The sequence below is a fragment of the Diabrotica virgifera genome, chromosome 10, assembly GCF_917563875.1.
Source record: "Diabrotica virgifera virgifera chromosome 10, PGI_DIABVI_V3a".
In the NCBI taxonomy this organism is placed as follows: domain Eukaryota; kingdom Metazoa; phylum Arthropoda; class Insecta; order Coleoptera; family Chrysomelidae; genus Diabrotica; species Diabrotica virgifera.
Window position 1 is genome coordinate 5,831,767 of NC_065452.1, and position 23,203 is coordinate 5,854,969.

General features: G+C 31.9%; 1 protein-coding gene across 1 annotated transcript in view; it reads right to left on the reverse strand.

Annotated features, from left to right (window-relative positions):
* LOC126878653 (uncharacterized) overlaps positions 1 to 22,231 on the reverse strand; it is a 33,625-nt gene extending 11,394 nt beyond the window's left edge. The window contains exon 1 of the mRNA XM_050641496.1: positions 22,085 to 22,231. Coding sequence (XP_050497453.1) covers positions 22,085 to 22,142 — 58 coding nt within the window. The 5' untranslated portion in view covers positions 22,143 to 22,231. The remainder of the gene's footprint in view (positions 1 to 22,084) is intronic.
* Between the last annotated feature and the right edge of the window lie 972 nt (positions 22,232 to 23,203).

Here is a 23,203-nt window from a genome sequence, read left to right on the forward strand (position 1 = left end):
TTGAATACTCTTTCAAACGAGCTATCACACGACCCCTAGTCTCATTTAAAAAAATCATCGATTACGTCACCACTTCCATATGATGTATGACGTCACTCGTATGAAATATATGCCAAAATGTAATTTAAAAATTAAAATCGACCTGTTTCGGGAGTTTTCCTTAAAGTTGCCGGTTTACGAAATATCGAATTTATTCCAGGCATTTGCACCATACTGTATAATATGTTTCCTGCAGTCGATTTTTTGGACTGAATTAGTTATTAACGAATTAAGGTCCAAAATCGGTCAATTTTCGCTTTTTTCGGCAAAAAGTGAAGCATTTGAAACAAATTTGAGAGTAAGAAGCTTATAAGCCACATAAAAACTTCCAAAATAGGGGTTTCTAAAGGTTTCTATCCTTATTTGTTGTTTACAAAATTGTAAAATATATAAGAAATTTTGGTTTTTTATAAATGTTAATAACGTTTTCCAAAATGAACATATATAACTTTCATTATAAATAGAATGCTGGGTACTGTGATGCTTAAAATATCCTCAAATTTAAAATCGATCGGTCAAATAGTTTAAAAGTGATTGTATTTGTTTTTCCCAAATAAATTTTTTTTATAATATTATAAAGTTAGAAAATCATGAAGTTACAGAATTCTACGGCTAGTTTATGGAAGAAGAAGGATTATTTTATCAATATTATTTAAAAAATGAAAAAATAACTAAAACAATTTTGGACGAACTAGATCGTAGAATAATTTGGAACGAAGTTCTCCCATTTTTACTTTATCGTAATACATACGCAGTATAATATTACTTTTTCTACGACCGTTTAATAGCATGCTCATTATTCGCTATTTTTTCATAGATAATAGCACCCATTACTGTACCCGTGAGTAATAATTCATTACTCACGGGCTGAAGTTACTCACGGGTCATTACTCACGGGCTGAAGTTAGATTCAAGGGACGCATGCCACTTTTAATATTAATCGTATATAAACTGCAAATAAAACGACTTAAACTTGTTTATTTAATACAATAATTATTGTAATTTATATCAATAATTAAGTTCGAAAAATGTTTAAAGGAATTTTAACTGTAATAATGTCAGTATATTTTTTAGGTTTATATCTTGTTTACTAAAATTTTTGACGTTTATTATTTATTTTAGTGACAGTGACATTAGCTCATTTTTTTTATGTTAATTGGAATTTATAACGGATATTGTGTTAATTTTTCAAGTTATATTGTGTTAAATATGTTATAACATATTATGTATAGTTATATTATTATATTAGGTACATCTAGTTAAATGTAAATATACATTATAACTATATATAGGGTGATTTATTATTGGACTAAAGCTCAATAGATCCGCTATAATAATAGATAGCAATAAATGTTAATAACAAAAATTGTAGCCAACTTTGAGCTTTACATTTTAAAATTAATTAGAATGTTACAGGGTGTTCGATAACATCGGGCAGACCAAACTTATGTTTTTTAAATAGAACACCCCATATTTCATCTTATATTCGAAATCTTCTTAACTTCCCCATTACAAAAATATAGAGGTCTGTTATGTTATACAGGGTATTTACAAAGTTATAGCCAATTTTCTATGAAAATCGTAACAAATTCAGCTCCCTGTATAAATAAAAATAAGAACAACGGCAATGGTTTATTGATGCCATATTTTTTTACCGTATGTCAAAATTTTTACAAATGATTGACATTGCTAATTTTTTTATATCGAATACTGGGTGAGTCCAAACGCAAGTACACTATTTTCTCAGTAATTTTAAATACCCTGTATTTTATATCACTATTGAAAAGTACCATTATCGTGCTTTGCTTTAATTTGTATATAACATTCCATATGTCTAAATTTATTAGTTTTCGAGATATTTTCATTTTTCAATGGACCAGTAGCGTGGCCACCCAGATCACCAAAATGTAATAAACTGGACTGAATTTTTTGGGGTTACATTAAGAATGAAGGTTATAAAATGCCTCCAACATGAAGGTAAGAGATTAAAAATAGAATACAAAGTGTATTTCGAAGTGTTAATTTACAAATGCTTCGTAATGTAAGTAACTCATTCACTCAACTCATTTTGAACACCTTCTGTAATTAAATATATAAAATATTTTACTAAAAGTAGCTTTTAATTTTTTCAAAAATGTTGTATTTTGTGTTCATGTTTTTTTTTTGTAAAATTTTTTACTGATAAATTATTTTTCGTTCTTGATTTGTTACATTGTTACATTTACATACAAAAGTAGTTTTTAATTATTATGTTCACAAAATGTTGTATTTCGTGTTTGTGTTTTTTTTTTGTAAAATTTATAACTAATAAATTATTTTTCTTTCTTTATTTGCTACATTGATTAGTAGATTGATAATCAGTAATCTTAAATTATGAGTTTTAAAAAATTCAGTTGTGGCTTACTTAAAATTTGGAAAGATTTAGACCCCTAATTAATAATTTGCTCTAAAAAATGAAAATATCTCGAAAACTAATTAATTTAGACATAGAGAATATTATACAAAATTTAAAGTACGGTAAAGGTACTTTTTGATAGTGACATAAAATACAGGGTGTTCTATTTAAAATTACTGAGAAAATAATGTACTTGCCTTTTGACTCACCCTGTATTCGATATAAAGGAAATTAGCAATATCAACCATTCTTAAAAATTTTCACAATCAACAAAAAAATATGACACCAATAAACCATTGCTGTCGTGCTTATTTTTATTTATACAGGGAGCTGAACTTGTTACGATTTTCATATAAAATTGGTTATAACTTTGTAAATACCCTGTATATTATAACGGACTTTTATATTTTTGTAATGGGGAAGTTAAGAAGATTTCGAATATAAGATAAAATATAGGGTGTTCTATTTAAAAAAAAAACATAAGTTTGGTCTGCCACGATGTTATCGAACACCCTGTAACATTCTAATTAATTTTAAAATGTGAAGCTGAAAGTTGGCCACAATTCTTCTTATAAACTTATAATGCTATCTATTACTATAGCGGATCTATTGAGCTATACCCCACTAATCAATCACCCTGTATATGAAATACGTCCACTGACAACAGCCATTTCCTATTTATTAGATTCACTGACAGTAGGTACACATTTAAGCTTATAATTTGTCGGAAACGAATAGAACTTATATTGACTATTTCTAGTTGTATTTTTACAATAAATTAGAACTTGGTAATAATAGGCAACTAATTATTCAGCCACGTACTAGGGGTAAATATCATTTAGGTATTTTTGTAAATTATTATAATTTAAATCTCGAGTAGTTGATAATTCATTTTTTTACTAATTAAAATAAAAAAAAAGGTCGTAGAAAAAGTATAGTATTCTACTCGCATGTAATGGCTATTACTCACTCTACGGCTCGTGTCGCAAACTTCATCATCGTGAGTAATAGCCATAATTATATGCTCGTTGAATAATATACTATTATCGTACTACATACGTAGTATAACAGATAAAGTTATAGGATCGTGTGCATATTTGTGTATATTATCTTATATATAACTAACTAACTTGCTACAATTCAAATTTATATATGAAAACGCAGTCGATAAATTTTGAATCTTGAATATTGAATCATCTTCGAAATAACCGACCTCAAAGTAGAAAAATATAATTTGAGAATTAAGGCATAAATAATATGATACATCAATTCAATGTGTTTTTTACGTACCTAGATTACGAATATCATACTGCCAGTTCGATATATCAAATCAAATTCGAACCGAACTCAAAGTCAAAAAATCGAATTTTCAACTCAAGAAATGTGATATCTTTATCATGAAAATTCAGGTTATGCATTGCAAATAAATATAGTAATATTGAAATGATGTTTTCTAACCGTAAACAAAGTTTTAGTTATGATAATTCACGCATTCCCATCTTGTTTCAAATCAATTAACTAAAAGTTTTTACTCTATACTTTATTACTTTATTTTAATTAACTGTTGGTTGCAGAAGCTCTTAACAATTGGTTACCGGATTTAATACATTATATGAGCTCAATTTTCGTTCAATATCAAAACTAATTTCTTTGGAATTCTAATTAGACAAGAGCGCATCTGTAAAAATATTAGTACATTTGGTTGCTAAGAGGTGACTCATATTTTTTTTGCAGAAATTATATACAGTCGAACCCCGATAAGTCGGCCTCCGATAACCCGGAAGTCCAACTACATTTTTTCAACAACATTTTTTCAACGAAATTAATTTCGACTCAATTCAAGCTTTCTGCTTAACCCAGGTATAACATACCAAAAGGCACCGCCAAGAAAACATTCCACTTTGCGGTTCAGAGAGCCCATATGAAACGAGTCTTTGTACTCTATGCAGAGTATGGCATTAACAAAATAAGAAAATCTACGGTTTCGTTTTGATTAAAATCTGTCTTCCTCCATCCCCCGATAGTACTATTTCTAGGTCTACCTGTTGTCAAGGAGGCTCTAAGGAAGACAGATTTTTACCATTCCGACCGTAGATTGTCGATATAAATTAAAATAATTTATATCGCAGTATGGATAGAACGCCCTCTAACGGGGAATAAGCGAAATTAATTTCGACTCAATTCAAGCTTTCTGCTTAACCCAGGTATAACATACCAAAAGGCACCGCCAAGAAAACATTCCACTTTGCGGTTCAGAGAGCCCATATGAAACGAGTCTTTGTACTCTATGCAGAGTATGGCATTAACAAAATAAGAAAATCTACGGTTTCGTTTTGATTAAAATATGTCTTCCTCCATCCCCCGATAGTACTATTTCTAGGTCTACCTGTTGTCAAGAAGGCTCTAAGGAAGACAGATTTTTACCATTCCGACCGTAGATTGTCGATATAAATTAAAATAATTTATATCGCAGTATGGATAGAACGCCCTCTAACGGGGAATAAGCGAAATTAATTTCGACTCAATTCAAGCTTTCTGCTTAACCCAGGTATAACATACCAAAAGGCACCGCCAAGAAAACATTCCACTTTGCGGTTCAGAGAGCCCATATGAAACGAGTCTTTGTACTCTATGCAGAGTATGGCATTAACAAAATAAGAAAATCTACGGTTTCGTTTTGATTAAAATCTGTCTTCCTCCATCCCCCGATAGTACTATTTCTAGGTCTACCTGTTGTCAAGGAGGCTCTAAGGAAGACAGATTTTTACCATTCCGACCGTAGATTGTCGATATAAATTAAAATAATTTATATCGCAGTATGGATAGAACGCCCTCTAACGGGGAATAAGCGAAATTAATTTCGACTCAATTCAAGCTTTCTGCTTAACCCAGGTATAACATACCAAAAGGCACCGCCAAGAAAACATTCCACTTTGCGGTTCAGAGAGCCCATATGAAACGAGTCTTTGTACTCTATGCAGAGTATGGCATTAACAAAATAAGAAAATCTACGGTTTCGTTTTGATTAAAATATGTCTTCCTCCATCCCCCGATAGTACTATTTCTAGGTCTACCTGTTGTCAAGAAGGCTCTAAGGAAGACAGATTTTTACCATTCCGACCGTAGATTGTCGATATAAATTAAAATAATTTATATCGCAGTATGGATAGAACGCCCTCTAACGGGGAATAAGCGAAATTAATTTCGACTCAATTCAAGCTTTCTGCTTAACCCAGGTATAACATACCAAAAGGCACCGCCAAGAAAACATTCCACTTTGCGGTTCAGAGAGCCCATATGAAACGAGTCTTTGTACTCTATGCAGAGTATGGCATTAACAAAATAAGAAAATCTACGGTTTCGTTTTGATTAAAATCTGTCTTCCTCCATCCCCCGATAGTACTATTTCTAGGTCTACCTGTTGTCAAGGAGGCTCTAAGGAAGACAGATTTTTACCATTCCGACCGTAGATTGTCGATATAAATTAAAATAATTTATATCGCAGTATGGATAGAACGCCCTCTAACGGGGAATAAGCGAAATTAATTTCGACTCAATTCAAGCTTTCTGCTTAACCCAGGTATAACATACCAAAAGGCACCGCCAAGAAAACATTCCACTTTGCGGTTCAGAGAGCCCATATGAAACGAGTCTTTGTACTCTATGCAGAGTATGGCATTAACAAAATAAGAAAATCTACGGTTTCGTTTTAATTAACATTTTTTCACTTTGACGAGTTTTTCACCAAGAAATAAATAATACTGTATACAAATGTACGTAATTTAGATGTATTGTGCCTATGTACATTTCATGTGTTTGCAATTATAATCGAGTTTATCTGTAAGCATACCGTATTTTACTAATGTTTACCATATTCTCCATCTAGCCCGGAATTTCGGTAAGCTGGATCGGCCGCGCTCCCGATTAATCCGACTTATCGAGGTTCCACTGTAATAATATTTGAGTTATCCTCCCACTCAAAAAGTAAATAATCAAAATGACAAAAAATGAAGGAAAAATTTGATTTTTTTCTTCGATTTTTGGTTATAACTTTAAAAGTATTCATTTTAGAGAAAAGTTGTACTGATATAATTGCGTATAATTGATGTATTGCGTAATTCAATTTCCTACAAGATAGGATTGGTTCAAAATTTGAAAAATTGCCACCCTTCTTACAAAATAGAAATAAGTATTTGCATTTTATTTTTGTCAACCATTTATGCTACAGTTAGGACCTTCATATTTCACCCAGAAAAACTTTATGATATAATAAAACAATACTGTACAATTCATTAAGATCGGTTCAATACATTTTGCAAAATAAATTTTGAAATCCAGTTTTCGCAAAAAAATGCATGTTTTCAAAATGTTGCAATACGTAAAATAAAGCAGATAGCAAGTTGAAGCATTTTTTACATATAGAAGAACACTGTACCTCTCATTTGCAATTTGCAAAATTAAAATCGGTTAATTAGCACGGCGCGGCATCAGGAATTTTTTTAAAATAAACATTAACTGTTTTGGTTAGAAACAAATAAAATATCTTTCAAACTACGCAATCAAATTAAATTTATGAAAGCTCATTGGAAAGGTCTTTAAAAACGCTTCTTTAAAAAAAAAGTTAGGTTACGTTCTGTGGTTTCCGAGATGCAGACTTTCAAAGTGCCATTTACAACAAAAGTAGAAACAATAGGTGCATTTTTCTTGCGCTAAAATGTTTGTTATTTGAAGCTCTTTCTATGTACAAACTTTCAAAATGTTTGAAAATCACACACACCTTAAAAAAAATTAACAAACATATTCCGGATCAGTAAAAACTACTAATTATTGAGCTGAGAAAAAAAATAAATCTGGTGTAACTAGAAGCAAAAATCACAAACAACGTATCATTGATAAACTTCATAATTATAATTTAATTATAATTTTCAGTACATTTCGATATAAATAAATAAATTTGTTTATTGCAAAATAAAAACACATACTCTGTCGTTTAAAATAATACTTTTTTAGCAAAAACTTTCTTTGTTCATATATTTTAACTTAGAGAGAATAAAAATTTAAGAGAATAAAAGTTTATTATTGTTAAACATATGCAATTGTTTAAACAATATTTCACAAACAATATTTCACAAACAATATTCAAATTAGTTTGATTTCTGTGGAATTAAAATATTAAAATACAACAAAATATAGAGTAGGAAACTAATATATTAGATAAAGATTGGTAGAAATTTTGTTGAAAATCAACTTGTGTAAATCAAACGTTTTACATTTTCCAAATAGAATAAACACTCACCGCACAAAATTCCACCACCCAAAATTTTTGATTAAGTTTGACAATTTATAACTTTATTATTTGTACTCCGATTTTCAAGATTCTTACACCAGTTTGTAGATACATATATGGATATCGTTTGGTATTATTCCGGTAACACAAAATTTTACTTGCATGACATTATACAGGGGTGAATGGAAGCGTTGCATTTCCTTCTAACTTAAAAACATTCTGTGGAAAAATGGAAGAGCTTATTTTGTTTAATAGTCCTGTCATGTTATCCTGGAGGCATCACTAAAATGTTGTTTTTTGAATTATTCGAATATCTCTTTTCTTGTAAGAGCTGTACCATTTTTTGTAAATAAAAACACTGATTGACTCATAAAATAGAGGTTGGATCGATAAGATCAGAATGGCCCACATGCAGCCCAGATCTCAATCCTATTGAGTATTTATGGAATGAATTAAAAAAAGCTATTCGCCGTCAGCCTAGGCCTCCAGAAAATTTGGTACAGTTAAGGCCCTGGTAGAGGAATATCGGGCAATTTTCCAGGCAAGGATAACACATCTTTATTCAATTCCAAACAGATTGCGAGCAGTGGTTGCTGAAAGAGGTGGACATACCCTCTATTGAATTGTTTTGTTTTATTGTTAATTTTGTTTTGTTTTGTTAATTTTAGTGCGTTTGATATATTTAATTAAAAAAACCTTCAAAGCGGTGTTTTTATTTACAGCTCTTACGATAAAAGAGATATTTGGATAATTCAAAAAACAAAACCTTAGTGATACCTCCAGGATAATACAAAAGGAGTATGAAACAAAATCAGCTGTCAAATTTTTCCACATCATTTTTTAAAATTAGGAGAAAATACAACGCTTCCATTCACCACCGTATAATGCCATCTAAGCAAAAATTTTTTGTTACCTCAATAAAAACGACGTCAATACATGTACCTACAAACTCATGCAAGAATCTTGAAAATCGGAGTACAAATAATAAAGTTATCGATTGTCAAACTTAATCAAAAATTTTGGGTGGCGAATTTTGTGCTGGTGAGTGTATAATTTTTCATTACAATGCTAAAATATTTACACTTAAGTACCTATTGCTTTTAAAAACTATTTAAAATGTAACTACAAGTATAAACTTTCTTTTGTCTCTGTTCTCAAAACAATAAAAACTAAAACACCAACTTAATTTTTATTAACAACAACACATCTGTTTGTCCACAGCCGCAATATTCGATCATTTTTGACAGGTCATTGGAATGCCCAATCAGAGCAAACGTATCCGCTTTCCTGCGCGTAGAAACAAAAATTAATGTTTATTTAAGAACATTTCTGACGCCGTGATAATTAACCGATTTTAATTTTGCAAATTGCAAATGAAAGGTGCAGTGTTCTTCTGTATGTAAAAAAATTTCAACTTGCTATCTGCTTTATTTTCAGTCCTGCAAAATATTGAAAAATTGCATTTTTTGCGACAGCTGGATTGCACTATATATTTTGCAAAAAGTATTGAACCGATCTCAATTAAATTTACAGTATTGTTTTACTACATTATAAGGTTTTTCCGAGTGAAATATGAAGGTCCTAAGTGAAGCATAAATGGTTTAAAAAAATTAAAATGCGAATACTTGTTTTTTTGTGTTTTTTTCGCAATTATTGCTAATTTGCAACAAGGGTGACAATTTTTATAAATATTTCCCAATCCTATTTTGTAGGAAATTTAATTACGCAACTTTTATGTTAGAGCAACTTTTCTCGGAAATGGACACTTTTAAAGTTATAATAAAAAAACGAAGAAAAAAATCGAATTTTTCTTTCATTTTTTGACATTTTGATTATTTAAACAATGTTCCGGACCTTTTTGAGTGGTAGGATAACTAAATTATTATTATATGAGATATTTCCAAATAATTTCTGCAAAAAAATATGAGTCACCTCTCAACATCCATCTCAAAACAGATGCGCCATGGACTAAATACTCAGTTTCTTTTAATTGCATATAATATGTAGTATATTCTCTGCGTAAAATAGTAAATTATATAATTGATTACAATTTATCTTTCATTGTTAAACAAAATATTGGTCATGAACTTTACCAAGTATAAGTAAAATTGTTTTTTTCTGTAACCACTGGATAATAAGTTAATTATGCTATAATTTTCTTTTAACTGATGCCGTTTATTAATCATGGTCGGAAAGTAGTAACTAATATGACTCACAGTCATGAGTAACAATTAATATTATAATAAATTATTAATATTTATAACTCACATGAGCTGTGAGTCAAACAATCTTCAGTGCTTCAATGACCTGGTATTGTTGTAGGTCAAATGAAGTTGCTTAAATTTGGTTCCTATTTAGCTCTTCTAGTTCATCGTCTGTCTAGCGACCTAGTAGTATCCCAGTCAAGGAAGAAAAAAAAATTGCTGAAAAAATCGAATACACAGCGTGCAAAGAAGACCCGGAAACAATCGAGATAACAAATTGGAGAACTGTGGCCACGGGCAGAAAAAATGGAGGAAAACACTGAAGCCAAAGGAGCCAGAAAATGGAAAAAAAAACAAATGTCATATCATAGGACTTTAATGCCTATTAAAGTTATTAATATTTATAAATTACTGCAAAAATAGGGACGGGCTTATTGCAATTTTCTCAGTCAATTGTTTATGTATTTTAATTTAGAAATGTTGTTCTGAAGCTATTTTCTTGTGGCATTTTTATAATCAAGTATATTCAAATAGGAAATAAGCCACAATTTTACCTAAAAATGATTTTATTAACGTTTCGACTCCCAAGTCGGGTGTCGTTGTCAAAATACAAAATAATATTAAATAAACAAAAATGTTGTTGCTTAGTAAAAAATTCTTCTAATAATTTATTTAATCTGACTCATTTATATCGGCAATTCAGACACGTATTATACATTTTAAAGTAGACGACTTTAAAAATGATATTGCCAATATTGATGAGTTGCGTTCCTGGGACGACTTTACTAAAAGATAGTTCATTCGATTACATGAAATCAATCCCAACTCAAGAATAGCCGCCACAAAAAAATCATAGCATGTGATCTGTCTTTAAAAAGACAACCAAATGCAACGGTGGTACTGAAATTCTCGCGTTAGAGATTCCATAGTAAATCACGAGGGAAAACCAGGAAAAACCTCGTGAGACTATCCCGATAAAATATTTGAGAGTAAACTAAATGTAAACCCAACTACTTGCGATATCGGGATAGTATCACGAGGTTTTTCCTGGTTTTCCCTCGTGATTTACTATGGAATCTCTAACGCGAGAATTTCAGTACCACCGTTGCATTTGGTTGTCTTTTTAAAGACAGATCACATGCTATGATTTTTTTGTGGTGGCTATTCTTGAGTTGGGATTGATTTCATGTAATCGAATGAACTATCTTTTAGTAAAGTCGTCCCAGGAACGCAACTCATCAATATTGGCAATATCATTTTTAAAGTCGTCTACTTTAAAATGTATAATACGTGTCTGAATTGCCGATATAAATGAGTCAGATTAAATAAATTATTAGAAGAATTTTTTACTAAGCAACAACATTTTTGTTTATTTAATATTATTTTGTATTTTGACAACGACACCCGACTTGGGAGTCGAAACGTTAATAAAATCATTTTTAGGTAAAATTGTGGCTTATTTCCCATTTGAATATACTTGATTAATTTAGAAACTCTCCAAATCAAAAAACTTTTTATGATCTATAACATTTATTTGAACCATTTTTCTGTAAACTGTTTAAGAAACGTTTTATAGGCAAAAAATTTCCTATTAGTTAAAGAAAGTTCTTTTTTTTTTGGAAAGCGTGTGACATAAAAAATGTCAAAGTTGTTATAATTGTTTGTAAGCTAAATTGTTTTTCAATAACGCGCTTAATAAAATGTTGAAGTTCTTTTATTATTCTGTAAAAACAAAGCCTCAAATAATCGACTGCGATTTACAAAATACCTCTACAGTGTCTGTTTGGACAAGTATAATTGTTTAAATAAACGCTCCCTGTCTTCTGACTATGTCGTCTGTTGTCAAATGTCCTACCCTTATTTTTGTTTTGCATTGTTTGTTAATATCGTATCATCATCATCATTCTCTTTGCCTTATCCCTATACGGGGTCGGCTTCCCTGATTTCATTTCTCCACACAATTCGATCTTGGTTCATGTCCTTTTTTATCCCCTTTACCAACATATCCTGCCCTATCGTCTCCCCCAGGTCTTCTTTGGTCTTCCTCTCCTACTCCTTCCAGGAATCTGCACTTCAGCTATTCTTCGTATTGGGATATTAACGTCTCGACGTTTAACATGACCAAACCATCTTAACCTATGCTCTCTCATTTTGGCATCGATTGGAGCCACACCTAGACTTCCCCTAATATTTCATTTCTAATTTTATCCTTCTTTGTCACTCCACTCATTCATCTAAGCATTCTCATTTCCGCCACATGCATTCGTTGTTCCTCTTTTTTTTTCACTGCCCAACATTCAGTTCCGTACGTGATAGCCGGTCTTATGGCTGTTTTATAGAATTTTTCCTTCAGCTTCATTGGAATTTTTCTATCACACAACACACCACTCGCTGCTTTCCATTTCATCCATCCAGCCCTAATTCTACTGGATTCATCTCCATCCATTTCTCCATTACTCTGTAATACCAATCCTAGGTACTTAAAACTATTGCTTTTCACAATCATTTCACCATCCAAAAATACCATTTTATTTGTATTAACTCCATCTTTAAATGAAGATTCCAAATACTCTGTTTTTGTCCTACTACGTTTTAAATCTTGTTCTTCCAGAGCTTGCCTCCACTGTTCCAGTTTTTGTTCTAAGTCTCTTTCACTATTTCCTATTAACACTACATCAACAGCATACATTAGGCACCATGGAATGCTACCCTGTAGTTTCGCTGTTATCTGGTCCAAAACTAATGAGAATAAATAAGGACTAAGCACCGAGCCTTGGTGCTATCCTACTTTCACCTGAAATTTATCAGTCTCTCCCACACCTGTCCGAACACTAGTCGTTAATCCCTCATAAATATATCTCACAATCTTTACATATTCGCCAGGGATTCCTTTCTTATTGAGTGTCCACTACAGAATCTCTCGAGGAACTCTATTATATGCTTTCTCAAGATCAGTGAATACCATATGAGCGTTGGTCTCTTTTTTCCTTATTTTTCCATCAGTTGCTTTACAATCAAAATTGCATCTGGTGTTGATCTGCCCAATTTGGGCTGTAGTGCCGTAGAAGAAGTGTTGATCTGCCCTGCATAAAGCCAAACTGATTATCGGATATTTTGGTTTCTTCACGTATCCCTCTATCAATTACTCTCTCCCATATTTTCATGGTATGGCTAAGTAGTTTTATAGCCCTGTAGTCTGTACATTTTTGTATGTCTCCCTTGTTTTTGTAAACAGGTACTAATATACTGCTTCTCCATTCGTCTGGCATTTCTCCAACTTCCATAATTCTATTAAATAGACCTGCTAGCCAACTTATTCCTGTCTCTACCAATGCTCTCCATACTTCCCCAGGAATATCATCTGGTCCGACTGCTTTTCCTTCCTTTATTTTTTGAAGTGCTTGAGCCACTTCCCCGTTTGTTATTCTGGTAACCATTGCTGTTACTTACTGTCTCCGTTAACTCCACAGGCTGTCTGTCAAATTCTTCATTTAATAAACTGTCACAATATTTTCTCCATCTCTTTTGGACATCCTTTTCGTGAATTAGTATTTTATTATTTTCATCTCGGATACATCTAATCTGATTAAAATCTCTTGCTTTCTTTGCTCTCTGTTTGGCTATTTTATATATCTTTGCTTCGTTTTCCCTGGTATCAAGTTGATCGTATAGGTTTGAATACGCTTCTGCTTTAGCTTTTGCTACTGCTACTTTCGCTTTCTTTTTGGCGCCCATATAGTTTTGAAGATCTATGTCCGATCTGGTTTCTTGCCATTTTTATATAATTTTCCCTTCTCTTTTATTTTTCCTTGTACTTCATTTGACCACCACCAAATCTCTTTATCCTCAAACTACCTTCCTGACGTTTTCCCAAGTATTTCAATAGCCGTCTCTCTAATAATATTGGCCATTTTTCTCCAAATTGTGTTAGGGCTTCCTTTCATATTCCAACATATTTTTTCTAGTATTATTTCCCTGAATAGACCTTCTTTCTCAACTTTTAGCATCCACCACTTGATTTTTTGTGGTCCTCTCCGATATTTTTGTTTAGTTTCGCTTTTTTACTTCGATGTTCGGAACAAGCAGATTATGTTGTTGGCTCACTGTCTCACTAACTATTACCTTGCAGTCCTTGCATTCACATATGTCTTCTTTCCTTATCATGAATTAGTCTATTTGGGATTGATGTTGTCCACTTTCGTAAGTAATAAGTTGAGTTTCTCTCTTTTTAAAGAATGTGTTAACAATCGCCATATCCAATGCTGTTGCTAATTCAAGCATGTCATCTCCAGCTTCATTTCTAGTTCCAGCTTCATTTCTAGTTCTTCATGTCTAGTGTTTGAATACCGTGTACTAGGTTCATTAATCTGTGGTTTAGCCCTTTTTCTCCCATTGTTTCTAATACGTCCTTTAATCGCACTCTGTCAAAACCGTTGGTCATATCGACGAAACACATATATGCAGGTTTATTAAATTCTATGGATCTTTTCGCTATCCATCTGATAACAAATATTGCGTCAATGGTAGATCTATTTTTCCGGAAAACTTGTTGTTCTTCCCGTATGGTTATAGTTTTGGCGATTTCTTCCAGTATAGTTTTTGTAAATGCTTTGAGAGTGCTGTTAAGCAGTGTTATTCCTCTATAGTTTTCTGGATGTGTATTCTCTCCCTTTTTGAAAATGGGTATTGTTATGCTGTTTTTCTATTCGCTCGGTATTCTCTGTTATTCTATAATATTCTTAAATAAGGTTAGTAATTCGTTCCGCAATTTTTCCCTCCGTAGTCAAGCGTCTCATTGGTGATATCGTCTGGTCCGGGACTTTTTCTGTTCTTAATGGACTTCATATTGTTTTCTATCTTATCGTTTGTTTTCTCAATGTCATTGTCCTCCTCATATCCATTTTGTATCTGTTCTAGGTCTTCACTTTCGTTATATAGATTTTTAAAGTATGTTTCCTATTGCTGTGTCGTAATTTTATTAGTCTGTACGGTGTCCTTGACTTCAAGCTTATTTCTTCTTAACTTTCTCCATACTTTCCTCTGACTCCCATAAAAGTCTCTTTTCATTTCTCTTGTAAATTTCTCCCAATGGTTTTCTTTTTCTTTTATCCTTGCGTTTAACTCTCTTCGTTCTGTTCTGTAGTTGTTCCAATTTTCTAATGTTTTATTTCGTATACAGGGTGTTTGGCGAAGAATGGGCCATAGCTTAACCTTAGATTCCTAAGGTTAAAATAGGTCGATTTAAGCTAACTTACCTCAGTACAAAAGTTGATAATAACCGAAATACAGGGTGTCAAAGTTAAACTTTTATTTTATTTATTTTTGAATATTTCCTGACAGGCATGAGACAAAAACACGAAATTTGGTAAGTGGTGCTGGTACTGTACACCCTACTAAATTATGTTAAACAAACGTTTCTGACTACTACCAGAGGCGTACGACGGGGGAACGCGTATGGTTGACCTTCCCAAATTCTACGCCACTGCCGGAATTGCTATTTTAGTGCAATTTTTTATTTCTCCAAGACTTTCTATGTAAATAACATACTCTTCATTTGTAACGATAAAGCCATTAGTTTTCGAGATATTTCAAGCTAAAAACGAAGGAGCATAATATATTAATCAAAAATTTTGATTAATAAGTGTGCCTTTTCATTTTTAACTTTAAATATCTCGAAAACTAATGACTTTATCGTTACGAATAAAAAGTATATTATTTGCATAGAAAGTATTGGAAAATCTAACAATTATGCTAGAATAGCAGTTTCATCAGTGCCATAGAATTTGGGAAGGGTCAACCATTCACTTTCCCCTGTCATACGCCTCTGGTATTAACAGAAACGATTATTTAACATCATTTAGTAGGGTGTAGAATACCTACACTTTCTGACAAGTATCATAAGGAGTTGTCAAAAAGTTTTATTGTACCGGGCACACATAGTTCTTAAATTTTAAATAAAGAATAAATTATTAAAAAAAAAAGAATACTTTAAAATAATTTGACATATCCGTGTCATACTTGGCAGAAAGTGTAGACACTGTACACCCTACTAAATTATATTAAATAATCGTTTCTGGCTACTACCAGAGGCGTACTACAAGGGAAAGTGAATGGTTGACCCTTGACCCTTCCCAAATTCTTCGCCACTGATAAAACTGCTATTTTAGCATAATTTTTAGATTTTCCAACACTTTCTATGCAAATAATATACTCTTTTTTGGTAACGATAAAGTCATTTGTTTTTAAGATATTTGAAGTTAAAAATGAAAAGGCTTATTTTGATTAATATATTATGCTCCTTCGTTTTTAGCTTGAAATATCTCGAAAACTAATGGCTTTATCGCTACGAATGAAGAGTATCCTATTTACATAGAAAGTATTGGAGAATCAAAAAATTGCACTAAAATAGCAATTCAGCCAGTGGCGTAGAATTTGGAAGGGTCAACCATTCACGTTCTCCCGTCGTACGCCTCTGGTAGTAGCCAGAAACGTTTGTTTAACATAATTTAGTAGGTTGTACAGTACCAGCACAACTTACCAAATGTCGTGTTGTTGTCCCATGCCTGTCAGGAAATATTCAAAAATAAATAAAAAAAAACTTAGGTAAGTTAGTTGAAATCGACCTATTTTAACCTCAGGAATCTAAGGTTAAGCTATGGCCCATTCTTTACCAAACACCCTGTATATGGAATGTATGCCTTCTTATAAACAAATTGAATAGCTTATAGTCTGTTTGGTCGATATGTTTGAAAGTTAGCACAATTTAATAACTGATTAACTACCATAATTTTGGGTGATTATGTTACAAAAAACAAAGTTAACATTTTTAAATTAATGCAAAAATATGGGGGTTTTTGCAATTATCTCAGTCAGTTTTTTATGTATGTTAATCTGAAAACTCTCAAAATTAAAAAGCTTTTTATGATCGACAACTTTTGTTTGAACTATTTTTCTGTAAAATGTATAAAATACTTTTTATAGTCAAAAAATATTTTTTCACTTAAGATGATTTAAAAAATACTAAGCAAAATCAGCTGTAGACCTTCACGGATTTTTCATCAGCTACGCCTCATATACCTCTGATACCTTCAATATCTCTATAAGATTTTTAAGTGAAATCAATGATTTTTTCACAGGTAGACTAGTCTATAGTTGATTTTCTGAACGAACGGACGAACCGAATACTACTAGGGTCCTGGTCCTGTCGTTAAGAAGCGACTAATTAGGATCAAATTAGAGGTAAAGAAGCATCACAAATATAGTCCTTTCATTATCCTAATGGCCTCTTAAAAATGATGGCCCCTTAGAAATCTTCTATTGTTGAAAATTTGTGAGTTACCCGGAGCAACTTAAATCCGAATATACGGGATATCTCGTATACTATGCGTACGGTCCTTGGACAGCACGGCCCTTTTAAAAGTAAAAAGCTTCTTAAACCCCGCTGTTCGGGTGCCCAGCCGAACTCACTAAGTGTGACCAACTCCAATTCAGTCAAATTCGGGACAAGGCTGAAAAAATACCTGAAATCCGGGGACTTTTCAATGAAAATCGGGCTATTTTTGTACATATAGAACTTTAATATCATCGTTTGATTGATTATTTAACATTTTTGTGTTGATAAAAATTTTCTTGATGGGATGAGTTGTAAGGATAATCACATTTTTGTTAGTTTTTGACGTTTCGACTTCCAATCCGGGAATCGTTCTCAAAATAGGAAAAATTATAAAATCAACTGATGTTGGACTTCCATGCAAATAGAAACTTATAAAAATATTGGAACCGTGCAAGTTCGGAAAAGCGACACCTGATTTCATAGCTCGGCAACTTTTTTCGCACTTTTAATTATATTCATATTGGTCCTGTTTGCTGGATAATTGTCAAGGCCGTAGCCCAAAAAAAATTATGAGAAGAAAAGGTAAGATTTAGGTTATGTTATTAAAAGGTAAACAATAGTATGTAGTAAATAAAATTAATTATTAAAATGCAGTAAATACAATTAATTAAATATACTTTTATACAATAATTACATATTAATATTGTGAGCAACATATAATTTTTCTTCTTCAATGACAGTAGGTATGAAATATACGTCAATTTGACAATTTCAATTGACAATATGAATTATTTAAGAAAGTTGCAAGATTTCTCCGCTATTCGCGCACGATCGTTACTCGTATCCCCTCCAAGTACTTGCACACCGCGAATAGCATTAGTGCATATTCATGTTTTTAAATCGTCTTTTCAGAAGACGATAATAATAATACAGAAACGGGAAAAAGTCCAGAGTTTGAGTTTTCGTAGAACTATAATTATACCACGACATAAAATGCATGTGTTTTGAATGTGGTGTTAGTATTACACTCTAGAAATTGCCGACTTTTTTTCGTCCCACCAATTCAATTTGATGTGAATTCTTAGAAGAATAGCATATTCAAAATTTAAAAATACAATTTTACCAAAACTTTGAAAATTCTAATGGCCCGGAAGCCTTATCCGGGACGTCGGGACACGACTTCGTAATTCGGGCCATGTCCCATGTCCCGGATTTTTCGGGCTAGTTGGTCACACTATGTATACCCATACTTGTACCTTAGTCTCTTGTCCTCTGTACAGGGTGTCTCAAACTTAACATTAGAAAACATTTTTTTTCTTCCACCCGGTAAAAGTTCAAAAAAGAATTATTTTGAGTAAACCTTTGCCCAACTGTGTAAATACCAAAGAAAAATCTAAAATATTTATAAAAAATTAGCGGAATCCGTTAATCTGTTCACAAGAAACTTAACTATGACAATGAGCATAATTTTAGGTGATGCATAACTTTTGAAACTATGTGTAGATCTCATCAATTTTATTTTACATATCACAAACTATCATATCTCAAGTGCAGTGACATAATGACACAATTATTATTATTGATCTATTTTGGGAAATACTGCTTACATATTTCACCATATACGAAAAACAAAGTTATAATGATACTGTTAAATATTAGTCCAGTGTAATAAGGTTTTTTCCATGACACTCGAGCAGCCAGGGTACTGAAGCGTTTTTTCGACAGGTAATACCTATAAGAGCAAATTGTAACTATTTTCTGCGTAGGATCTGGCGGCCATTTTTATTTATAAACGATTAAGTGTCAAAAAATGGCATTTTTCACTTTTTTTTTCAAATCAATGGAAAACATGGAAACTTATGGTTTTTTTAGTACAAATATCTTCGAGATTATGGAAAAAGCTTCAAAATGACGTATTACAAAGTTTGATATACTCATTTATTGTTAATATAATTGCGAAAAAAGGTCGGAATTGTAAAAAAAATATTTTCGCAATAACTATTGTAAAAATTAGTGGACAGCTTTGAAATTTTTGGCAAATAAGGGTTCTTTGGTGCTTAATATGTGATAAAAATTTCAAAGTGATTCATTCAATTGTTTAAATTTTATTCAAATTCAATTGCCAGATGACGCTAGTCACCTAGCCTATTTGTTTCAGTTGCAATGTGTGGGAAAAGCTCTCGGTGCTAGTCAGTTAGGATATGGAGAACAAGCCTGCGCTCTCTCCGATGAGATTCCAATAAGAATCGAAAATCGCGATTCAGAGGGCTGGATTGCACTCCGTATTCTAATTGAAAAGTAAGATTGTTTTGCCTTCGCATTACAACTGAATAAAAATGGCATACATTTTTATTTTATTCAAATTGTTTATCCCAGAGAGCATTTTTTTTTTGCAATAACATAAGTCAGAAGAAAATGACGTTATAACAATTCCACAGGTGTCAAATGAAAGAGCATAAGCTATATTTTCAACTTGGTTTAAAGAAAGTGAATAAAAAATGCATTTATTAGTAATAAATAATTATGAAAAAATATCGTAAATCTTTCCTTATAAATTTTTTATTTTGTTATATAAGAAATTATACATATTTATTACAATTTTTTATCAATTATGATATAGATAACATTACTTGGTAGTTGTGCACTTAAAACAGGGTAAAAAAGTTAATTTTTTTTGGAAAAAGTTATTCAAAAAGTTTATAAAGAAAAATTGATGATACTTTTGCATAATTATTTATTACTAATAAATGCATTTTGTATTCACTTTTTTAAACCATGTTGAAAATGTAGCTCATGCTCTTTCATTTGACACCTGTGGAATGGTTCTAAGGTCATTTTTTTCTGACTTATGTTATTGCAAAAAATGCTCTCTGGAATAAACAATTTGAATAAAATTTAAACAATTGAAGGAATCGCTTTGAAATTTTTATCACATATTAAGCACCAAAGAACCCTCATTTGACACAAATTTCAAAGCTGTACACTAATGCTTACAACAGTTACTGAGAAAATATCTTTTTTTACAATTCCGCCCTTTTTCGCAATTATATTAACAATAAATGAGTATATCAAACTTTGTAATACGTCATTTAAAAGTTTTTTCCATAATCTCGAAGATATTTGTACTAAAAAAATCATAAGTTTCACTGTTTTCCGTTGATTTGAAAAAAAAAAGAGGAAAATACCATTTTTGACAGTTAATTGTTTATAAATAAAAATGGCCGCCAGATCCTACGCAGAAAATAGTTATAATTTGTTCCTATAGGTATTACCTGTCGAAAAAACGCTTCAGTAACCTGGCTGCTGAAGTGTCACGAACAGGGTATATTTTTGTCTTATTACCCTAGCCTATACAGGGTGTTTCATTAATAATTGTCCATATAGTAACTGGAGAAACGTTAGCACAAAATACGAAGATTTAACCTAAAACACTTAAATAAAATGTGGTTCCTTACTGAGTTACAGGGTGTTTTATCTAAAAATTTAAAAACTGTTTTTGCTCAGCGTTTTAAAACTATTCGACGTATCCTTTTAATAATTGGCAGGAAGTATAGGTACTATACAAACTACTAAATTACGTTAAACAAACGTTTCTGGCTATTACCAGAGGCTTACGACGGGGGAAAGTGAATGGTTGACCCTTTCCAAATTCTACGCCACTGACCGAATTGCTATTTTAGTTCAATTTTTGGATTCTCCAATAATTTCTATGAAAATAATATACTCTTCATTCGTAACGATAAAGTCATTAGTTTTCGAAATCTTTGAAGTTAAAAATGAAACGACACGGTTATTTTGATTAATGTATTGTGTCGCTTCATTTTTAATTTCAAATATCTCGAAAACTAATCATTTTATCGTTACGAATGAAGAGTATATTATTTTCATAAAAAGTATTGGAAAGTTAAGAAATTACACTAAAATAGCAATTTCGTCAGTTGCGTAGAATTTGAGAAGGGTCAACCAGCCACTATCCCCTGTCGTACGCCTCTGGTAGTAGCTAGAAATGTTTATTTATCTTAATTTATTAGGGTGTACAGTGCCTACACTTTCTGCCAAGTATGATAAGGATACGCCAAATAGTTTTAAAGTACTGGGTACAAATAATTTTTAAATTTTAATCATATGAATCATATCATAAATGTAATCAAAATAACTGTGCCCTTTCATATTTAACTTCAAATATCTCGAAAACTAGTAACTTTATCGTTACCAATGAAGAGTCTATTATTTACGTAGAAAGTATTGCGAGAATCTAAAAATGGCACTAAAATAGTAATTCCTCCAGTGGCGTAGAATTTGAGAAGGGTCAACCATTCACTATCCCCTATCGTACGCCTCTGGTAGTAGCTAGAAACGTTTCTTTATGATAATTTAGTAGGATGTATAGTAGTCGCATTTTCTGCCAAGTATGAAAAGGATACGTCGAACAGTTTTAAAATGCTGAGCAAAAATAGATTTTAAATTTTTAGATAAAACACCCTGTAACTCAGTAAGGAACCACATTTTATTTAAGTGTTTTATGTTAAATCTTCGTATTTTGTGCTAAGGTTTCTCCAGTTACTATATGGACAATTATTAATGAAACACCCTATATATGTAGGTATTTGCAATCACTATGTAGATAAGAAAGAGGAAGAATAACATCAGCATTTTTGATTTAATAAGTACTATCAATATTATTTTGTGTATATCATAAACTATCTTAAGTGTAGTACATAACGTCATGATAGAATTATTGTTGATGTTTGAGAAAAACTGCTTACCTACTTAACTATATACGAAAAACAAAGTCATAATGATAGTGTTAAATATAATATACACACCGGCAATCTCTATATAGATGAGAGACAGGGAGAATAATACCAGCATCCGAAAGAACATTTTAAAATTTGTAGGTATACTTGAATTTACAAACGGCAAGCACACTGGGAAGCACTGAACAACAAACTGGCCATTGACTCTCAGAGTACCTTTTATATGCGTTTCATCTTATAGGTATAAAGTGGTTCTGCGATATTAGGCCAGACTCTCGTTATATAAATCAGTCGTAAAGTTGACTTTTGCAAAAAATATTAAACGGAACTTCTGCCTTCTAAGTCTACTAAATAACATTCTAAAGCTTTTCTTGCGAATCATACAGAACAGAATATGGGACATATACCTTCAGGAAAGGTATGTGGACACGAGAAGTGATATTCAGTCTTCAAACTCTGGCACAAAGGTGCAAAGATCAACAAGCCGAACTTTTTGACTGTTTTATAGATTTTGAAAAGGCGTTCAACTCTGTTATAAATTTGAAGTTTCAATACACCTTTTAGACATTATAAGTGTAATATTAACTCACATAACGGTTCAGTAAAAAAATTAGCTGTATCGTTTTCGACTGCAACATCGACACTGTATTGAGGCACATTTTGGTCCAACTAACCTGATCTGACTGTCCATGCATATACAGTGGAACCCCGATAAGTCGGCCCCCGATAACCCGGAACTCCGGCTAACCCGGACCGATTTTTATCAGACAAACATTTCAACAATAAAATGTATGTAATATAATATTTAAGAGATAATGGGTATTTGTGTAATTTGAACTACATATACCATAGTAAAAATGACTCATGGCACACCACATTCATTGTCGTGTTATCGAAAACAACAGGCACCTGTAGTATCCTTTATTTATTTGAAACTGCCTTAGCATTGTTTAGAAAAAACTAAAAGACTATTAAAATTATTTTTTAACAATGGCCTTAGTCATCACTGTTATTAAATAACATAACATCAGAGACGGTATTGTGTGTAGTAAAGTCGTATTGTTCGCTTCCGTTCTGTAATCGTTCGTAAATCTATTCAGATTTTGTGTTTGCGTGTTTTTTGTCTACGTAAGGGCAACAAAACTTAAAATGTTGTAGTGACAATGGAAAAGAAACTAGAAGCATTAA